Source organism: Danio rerio, chromosome 17 (assembly GCF_052040795.2).
Source record: "Danio rerio strain M-AB ecotype USA chromosome 17, GRCz13ab, whole genome shotgun sequence".
NCBI lineage: Eukaryota > Metazoa > Chordata > Actinopteri > Cypriniformes > Danionidae > Danio > Danio rerio.
In genome coordinates this window covers 22281524-22290280 of record NC_141037.1, presented here as the reverse complement: position 1 = coordinate 22290280, position 8757 = coordinate 22281524, and the positions used below count along the sequence as shown (strand labels likewise).

The following is an 8757-nucleotide window of genomic DNA, read 5'->3' as shown; positions in this document are numbered from 1 at the left end:
AATTTTGGGTGCATCATCCCTTTTGTGGCCATTTGTTTAAAACGGAACCATAGAAAAGTGCAACCAAGTTGTTTTGTATTAATTAAATGTACATAAGTTGTATTTACTTAAAACGTTAAAATAAATAAATGTTTAGATTGATCGTTTTTTTACCGTGCAAACTGGTTGTGATGATGAGAAAGTTTTGGGAGGAGAGTGGGCGGTGATCCTGACACGTGAACGATCCCGCAGGAGCTCAATCCATCCATGCATCCATGACCTGCAGCTATAGTGTGCTGTGCTCTGCTCCTGGAGCCAGAGGAAAAGTGGAGTACATAGGAATCTGGGCCAGACTGAAACTTTCTCGGGGGTAGCGACTGGCCAGAAGGGCTTCAAGGAACTTCAAGGGCAGGACAAGGGAAAAACTTGCCTGCGAATCGGGATGTTTTTCTCCTAATGTTCACTAGCCGTTTACCTCTTCCACATACAAACCCAGCACATTAAGTTTAAAACACTTTAGGGGACAATGGCCGAACCGTTGAGTTTTATGCATCATGATCATGGCTCCAGCAGCGAGCGGAGTGACGACTCTCCGTCTGCCGTGTCTGAGGATGATTCCAGCGGCCACTGCGGCCACATCTCCCCGCCTGACCCAGACTGGACCGAAGAGAGGTTTCGAGTTGACCGCAAGAAACTAGAAACTATGTTACTGGGTACGTTAACTTCTTGAACACTTCCTTGACGAATTTAGAAGTCGGTTTAATGTTTTGAAAATACTTTTTGCTAACTTTGTGGTGCTGCTTGGCGTCGAGTCACATAAATAGTTTGTCTAAATATATCACAATGTTTCCTCGAAGACCATCTTGAAGGTTAGTTCTCCTTGTCTGTGTAGGACATGCTGATTAGTGTGTGGATGTTATATATTTTTGAGTAGCTTTGCATTGTAACCTGTTAAAGTTGTTAAACTTGAGCTGTTGCATGCACAAATGTAATATTTAAACTTCTAATGTTCATTTAGTATAAAAATGTTGAGGTTAGACCTTGAAAACAAGGTTAAGAAAAACGTTCAGGGATTTGTTGTTGGCGTTTCATAAAAGTTCAATTCAGTAATGCCTATATTTCTGATAGTTTTAAAGTATAACAATACAATGTCATGATCCATCAAGGTATCATAATTTGACAGTCTTTCATTACAGAATCTATTATATAGTTCAATAAAATGACAATTTAATCATCATTTATTCACCATTATTTCACGTATAACTTTGGGTTTTCGTTTCTCAAACTGTCTTTTATCCTCCAAGGAAGAAAGTCATTTAGCTTTGCAATGATTTGAAGGTGAATAAAGGAAGACAGAGTTTTTGTGTAAACTGTGCCTCTTTAAAAGCTGCTTATGGCTGTAAATGTAAGCAAAACATAATTTGGTTGATTTATCAGTCTGCCAGACATTGATGGTCACTTAAAATGTCACCACAAGTCAACTTTCAACACATTTTCATCTATTTGTAAGAATATTTTCAATTCCTGAGGCTTCAAGGTCAAGATAAAAAAAAAAACACTTTTGAAGCTATATTAGTAAAGACGTTTCAAAGATATACAGATTTTTTCTACTTTAGGTCTAATCCTAAACCAAACCTTCAAATCCAAAAATATCAGCTATGTAAAATAGGATTCGTAGGCAATCATGATATATTGATGCGTATTGGGGCTGGGCCTATAAACAATATTATATCGAATCACACTAAAGTTTATGTCAATAACAATGATAAGCTTTGGACTTTTTTTTTTTACTCTATATTGACCTAAGACTCAATCACACAGCAGAAATGTGCAACAATTGGAATCTAGAAGTGTATTGATATTAGAGTTGCACTGATTTTTTTTGGCTGCCAAATATTATCATGCACTGAAAATAGGTAATGTTATTTAATTGATCATTTCATTTTTGTGGCTTCTGTCATTGTTGGGATACTCTTTTAAATATAGAAGAAATAACTGATATCGCAATATATCAGCCAAAAATCCCATACCTGTGTTTCCCTAATAACTTGACTGATTCAAAAGTCAATTCAACTACAATTGTAAAAAGAAACTCATCAATATTTTGGCAACTTTTGAGTGAGTTACGCATTTTTCATGAATTTGGCCCTCATAATTTGCAAAATCTGTATATAAACAGTTTTTGAAGCAACATCATTATGGTTAAAGCTCATCATTCAACACTTGCATTATATTCTACATCAGCAGTAGACAGTTTACTGCAGAATGATGTTCAAGTCCTTTCGTTTTCCTTTTGTTGTAACTTTAGCGGAGTAGAATTTAAACAAGTTAAAGTATCACAAGTTGAGGTCAGTGGTTTGGTATTGGCGTATTCTAAACATGTACAAAACTTCTGGTCTGCTGATGCGGGCCCTCAGTTTGCAATGACTTTGTTGTTATCATGCATTCAAATCAACCAAACTCAAGATAGTTATGGATGTTTACTCCATAAATAAAACAATGTAAACATTTCTTTCGATTGATTATGCTGCATTTTAAAGGAATCTAAAGCTTTACTTTATTTCTTTAACTTTCCTAGCATTAAACATTTGAGATTTATCAGCTGATCTCGAAGTCTGTCGGAATCACTTTTAGCTTAGCTTAGCATAGATAATTGGATCAGATTAGACCATTAGCATCTCACTCAAAAGTTGCCAAAGTATTGATGATTTTCCTTTTACTATAATCTCTTTACCGGTGTAAGATGTTAAGATATTATGCTGATTCTAACTGGTCGTGCAAGTATAGGGTTTAGTGCTGGGGACTATTTTTAGGAGCTGTTTAATATGTAATGAGAGTATAGTTTAGGGCTGTATGATAAAATCTGACATTGCGATATTTACTATTTATAAACAATATGAATACAGTTTTACAAGATGAATTGAAGAGGTCTATTTGGGAACGATTAATTAATTTTCGATTGATTGGGGAACAAATCATGCATTTTGTAGGGGAACAAATCATGCATGAAATGAAATAAACAAAGTACAAGCATAGCTAAATGCAACAGAGCAAATGTAAAAGTGAAATAAACAGTGCTTTATGGTGTTCAGGGTATAGTCAAATCCTATTTAGATGAAGAAATTGAAATAATCAAACATAAAATAACACTGCAAAGACTTTATGGTATAAATAGTTTAATAAAATGATTTTTGAGGAGTCGTGGCGGCATAGTGGGTAGCACGACCGCCTCACAACAAGAAGGTCACTGGTTCGAGTCCCAGCTGGGTCAGTTGGCATTTCTGTGTGGAGTTTGCATGTAATCCCCGTGTTTGTGTGGGTTTCTTCTGGGTGCTCCGGTTTCCCCCACAGTCCAAAGACATGCTATATAGTTTAATTGAATAAGCTTAATTGTCCGTAGTGTATGGGTGGTTCCCAGCATTGGGTTGCGGCTGGAAGGGCATTACGCCCTATTCACACGGGGCGTCAGCGTCAACGCTTCCCATTCACTTTGAATGGGTGACGTCAGGCGTTGCCGAACTGCATTGTGGATCCGTCGGCGCCGCTTCAGAAGCGTTCCTCGCTGCAGAAGTTGGGACCAGCTCAACTTTTCAAGCGCCGACGGAAGCGTCAGCCAATCAGATCGCTGTATGCAAATACACCAGCTCAGACAGTGGCCTATTGCTGACTGAATTTCATTGGCTGACGCTTCTATGACGATCGTTTCAGCTCCAACTTCAGACACGCCCTCTGTCAAGCGTTGACGCTGAAGCCCCGTGTGAATAGGGCGTTACACTACTTAAAACATATGCTGTATAAGTTGGTAATTCATTCCACTGTGGCGACCCCTGATTAATAAAGGGACTAAGCTGAAGGTAACAAATGAATGAATAAAATTATTTTCTATTAAAGTTATAAATAGTAAAATTGCTTGTGTCTAAATGCTTTAAATTCTCTTAGCACTTAAAATCTTATGCAAATGACAAACTTTTACTCCATTATAGTTAAAATCTGGAGTAACTCCACAAATCTTGTGTATTTTGAACTGTGGCTATATAATGCTATAATAATTTTTATAGCCAATGTTCATGTTGCGATTTATCGAAGCTGAAAGAATATATTGTGCCACCCAAGTATAGTTCCTTGCCATATCTGCCTAGAAAATGGCAACTTTTGGTTTTCCGGCAGTCTTAGTACACAATGTAATAGGGTTGTCTGTCCATATCCAATCACGTGAACGGAAATTGGGCCCAATATTGCGGTTTCGGACTCGATCGGATTCAGATATTATCTCCCGATCAGGACTTGAAGAGATATATATATATACTATATATATAATATATATATATATATATTATCATTATTTATGCCATTGGTTAAATGCCAGCAAAGTAGAACATTGAAGCAGCTTGAAGCAGAAAGTGCGAGTAATTCTGTGGTCTGGAGGTATTATAAAGTTGATGATGACAACATTGCCATAGCAAACTGTGAGATATGTAAACTTAGAGTTGCAAGAGGTGGAAAGGAAAAAGCTACATTTAACACTACAAACCTAATAAGGCAATTAAAAAACAAACACCTGATACAATAAAGCAATTTAACCCAGGCAACCCCACTGAATACAAATTAACTAAAAAATAAGGAAAGTCCTGGATCTGTTTCTTTGCTCTTCTTTATTCTTTTTTTGTATTATTGAAATATCGGATTGTGTTTTGGTATCGGTAGATACTCAAAATCAAATGACTTATACTCGAAGGCAAAAAAGAAAAAAAAAAACCTGATCTGGACATTCTTAAAATGTAACCAAAGACTCAAGCTTAAAATGATTTGAATTTAATCTAAAAATCCAATTCAATGATATATGCTAAGCTAAGCTAAATGTTCTAAACGGGGAAATCACCCAAATGGATTCAAAAATAGTTTAAAAATGGCTTAATTCTAGGAGTTTAGTGTTCCTTTAAGTTGTTTTGCTTTGGGACAAGTGAAAAAACCAAGACCTCCAGTATGCTTCTCCCCCCTTTGTGTGTGTTCATGTGTGCTATTGCGTGAGTGAACGCTTCCCTGATATTTGGACCCCGTGTCAAAGGTCAGTTCAGCACGATCATGAGAAAGACCTCCATTGCCAATTTACCACATTTGCAAATCATTCAACAACACTTTCCACATCACACACACATATACTTACTCTACAGTCATTGTTGTAGCGATGTGGGCATTTTTTCCCACACCTATGATTCAGTGACTCGTAATCATCCCTTTGCTCCGGCTGACGTTCCAACATCTGGAGGTGTTTTGAACGGTGGCTGTTTTGATTGGTCATATGCAGCAAGCAGGCGGGATCATAAATTCAGCAATGTGTGTTTTTTTTCTGTGTGTGTGTGTGTGTAAAGCTTTAGTGTGTGGCACAGTTCTTCTCCCTGTTTCCAGGAAATGGGAGAGAGAGCAAGAGAAACAAGGCATGGAGGGTTACAATTAAAATCATTTTTCTTAAGAATAACATTGGAGAGAGTGTGGTCAAGAGAGACCCACTCTTGTACTTTTCCCCCTTCGGCCAGACTGATTAAATACTCATTTTTATAGGCTTACTCAGAAAGACTGATGGGGAGAAGTTGATCACCTATGATTCTTGTTCACGTAAAGGAATCAGAGCAGTTTTAGGGTTTCTTCGGAAAGCACCATTATTAAATGTCTCGTAGACCCATAATAACTTGCACAGGAGAAAATTTGGAGGAAAATGCATGCATTGATTGACTTTCTTTGTTACACTTTCTATTTGAGTCTCTATTTCTCACTATTGCTAATGGGTTTGTATATTAGGATTCAGTATTTTTCTGCACCCCAGTGGATGTTACATCAGATGCCTGGTTTTGATTAAAAACAGAGGAATGTGTGCTTGCCTGACCTTATATTCTGCGTGATGAGGAATTTGTAAAAGAATGCAGTGTTTGTTTATCAGAGTTTATTCCGGCACTTTATGGAAATCATGTGTCCACTTAAGTGGCTGTGTGATCAAAATGTGTTTATTTTGGGGCGGGGGAGTTTGTCGCAGTGGGATGTGAAACAGCATATCAAGCTCTAAGTGTCAATATATCTCTTTAAAGGATATTTCACCCAAAAATGTAAATTATGGCATCATATACTTAACCTCATGCTTTTTTAAACCCATATGATTTCCATTTGTCTTCATTTCAGAAATGAGATGCATAAAGATATTTTTAGGTTGTGTTCAGATTTGACAGGTTTGATTTGATTAGAATTATCTCTTGGAAATTAGATTTATCTCTTGGTGCTGTTTTGACTCAAAATTGAAGATTGTATGAACATGTTAAACTTACGGTAATCTATAAGCTATAAAAACAATTAATAAAATTTAAACTATTTCTAACTCCAGTCTCTTAATTTTGCTAATATAGAATAACAATTATTTTATTCTTGTACTTCAGCTTCTTATCACATATTCTGCCCAATCAATTGCTCTCTAGAATCTAGTGTCTAGAATTTCCCTAAAATATAAATAGGCACAATTAGGTGCCATTCACACTAGTGCGATTTTGTTTTAAAATAACGTTGTTCAACAAAACTTATGGTCCAGCTGAAATTGGACACTTGACGCATGATATTGAACAAATCTGACATTGCAATATTTTTATCTGTGAAAATGTATGTATTGCGATATAAATACAGTTTCACCAGATGGTTTAAACAGCTCTATTTGTGAAAAAAATCATTAATTTTGGTTGGTTGGGTCCATTTTGTAAGGTGTGAATCATGTATAATAATAATAAAATTGCAAGAATTATTACAATAGAGCAAAAAAAAAGTCAATGAAACAGTTCTTTATGGTGTTCCAGAGAGTCAAACAGTATTCAGATACAGAAATTTAATAATAGAATGTACAATAACACTGTGTAGTCTTCATTGTATTAATTATTCAGTCAAAATTTTCTTCATTAAAGGTACAAATGTTTTAGGTTATTGTGCCAGAATGCTTTACACTTTCTAGAAATGCCTTTAAAACACTTGCAAATTAAAAAGTTTCACTCTATTACGGTTATACGTTGCAATGACTCCACAAATTTTATGTATTCTCAATTGTTGATTGACTATAATGCCAACTCAGCATTGCATATCCTGTGTTGTGATTATTGCGGACACACACATTGCAGTATTGATGCTGAAATGATATATTGTCCAGCCCTAACTTATTGGCACAATTGCTATTCTCTGTATAATTAAAGACACCAATGGGTAGTAGAATCATAAAAGCCTTTTTATTTGTATCTTTAGATAAGATCTTAAAAATGATATCATAAATGCTAAGTGCACCAAACAAACCAAACAAAACCTTTAAAGCGGTGGTCCATAGTGCTATTTTAAGGCTTGGTTGTGTTTATAAGATGTAAAGCAATGTGTGCTCATGCTTCATTTGTAGAAAATCACATTATTTTTTTCATATATCTTTCTTTGATTATATACAGCTACTCAGCCAACAAGAAAATGACTGTCATATTTCCTAGTTTCTCCCGCCCTCAAGAGGCTCTGATTGGTCAGCTAGCATAATGCTCCAAGTTACATCTGTACAAGCACGCGTTTTAGCTAAATCAGACAGAAATTCAAGAGCACACAGCTGAACTTCACGCCTGCTCTCTAAAATAACACCTGACAAGGTTTTTTACATATATCCGGAATAAGCATGTGTAAATAATATGAAACGTTTGTGTATCTTTTGTGAGTTTGTTACCTGAGATGAAGAACGCAGGAAAAGCGGCAGCATTAAGATACACTGCACCGCTGCTGAAGACTCTGGCTGTTTAAAGGGGTTTGATGAATAAATATGAATTTGTAGCTAAATTGTTAGTGGTGCCAAACAGCATTTCTCTTTGTTTACATCCTCGTTTACGTCCTTACTACAACATTACGTTAATGCTAGAAACTGTGCCTGTAGTTAGTCAATTTTAACAAATAAAAACACTTACAGGTTGTGGCTCACAATCCACAGCTTCATTGGTTGGAGTAGTTTGTAGCCAAATCCAGCACTGAACTGAGATTTTGGAAGCTGTCCATTGTTAAATGCTTGCTATGCTTGTATAATTCACTTGAACATAATTAAAATTCAATTTTATGCCCTTCTCTCTTTGTGTTGTGTTCTTTGGAACCCCAAGTACAGAAACAGAACAAGCTCTGTGGAATTAGCAGCATTTGGACTGCATTTTAGCTTTCTCTGTTATAAAATTACAACACCTCTGGTCATGCCCCGTTGCTAGTTATGTTGTTTGCGCATGGTGAATGTGTGTAACCGGAAGTCCCTGTGATCTCACTAGCTAAGCTAACTGTAAAATCCAAGGTCTCCCTTAGTATTGAACTTTGAGCATATGACATTTAGAGATGTTCATGTTTACACAGCTACATTACACATCAACTAAATTTTAAAATATGATATCGTAGTGGATTACCCCTTTAATGAATTTTAAGATGAGTCTATTGAAAGTCGGTTCACCCAAAACTCTTACACTTTAAAATATTTGTTAATAGATCAGAAAATAAAATCTTATTTAAAGTTTAAAATAAATGATCCTGTTCGGGCCTTATCATTTAAAAGAAATGTTTTTACAAATGCTTTGAATAACAAATGTTATTTCAAATAATTCACATAATCTTTCATAAGGTTAAGAACTTTATTTTTTTGGGTGAACAAACAACTTCAATTTAGCGAGTGTGAAAATGTGTGTTGGTTGGGTTTGTTACAACCAAACATTTGCTGTGTATTTTCTGAATTTGCTTATGCGTGCAGCGTGTTTT

At 35.9% G+C, this 8757-nt stretch overlaps 2 protein-coding genes across 22 annotated transcripts in view; one reads left to right on the top strand and one right to left on the bottom strand.

The window, feature by feature from the left end:
* LOC141378555 (uncharacterized) overlaps window positions 1-8757 on the bottom strand; it is an 876076-nt gene that overhangs the window by 401852 nt on the left and 465467 nt on the right. The window lies entirely within an intron of this gene.
* Window positions 243-8757, top strand: part of bicc1a (BicC family RNA binding protein 1a) — a 66097-nt gene continuing 57582 nt past the window's right edge. For 20 of the 21 annotated variants that reach the window (XR_015513324.1, XR_015513322.1, XR_015513323.1 and 17 more), the window contains exon 1: window positions 243-692. Coding sequence is in view for 5 of the 21 variants with exons in the window: in XM_087290342.1 (XP_087146468.1) it covers window positions 506-692 (187 nt within the window). In the remaining 16 variants the exon portion in view is untranslated. The remainder of the gene's footprint in view (window positions 693-8757) is intronic. The other variant, XM_087290343.1, reaches the window with a different exon arrangement.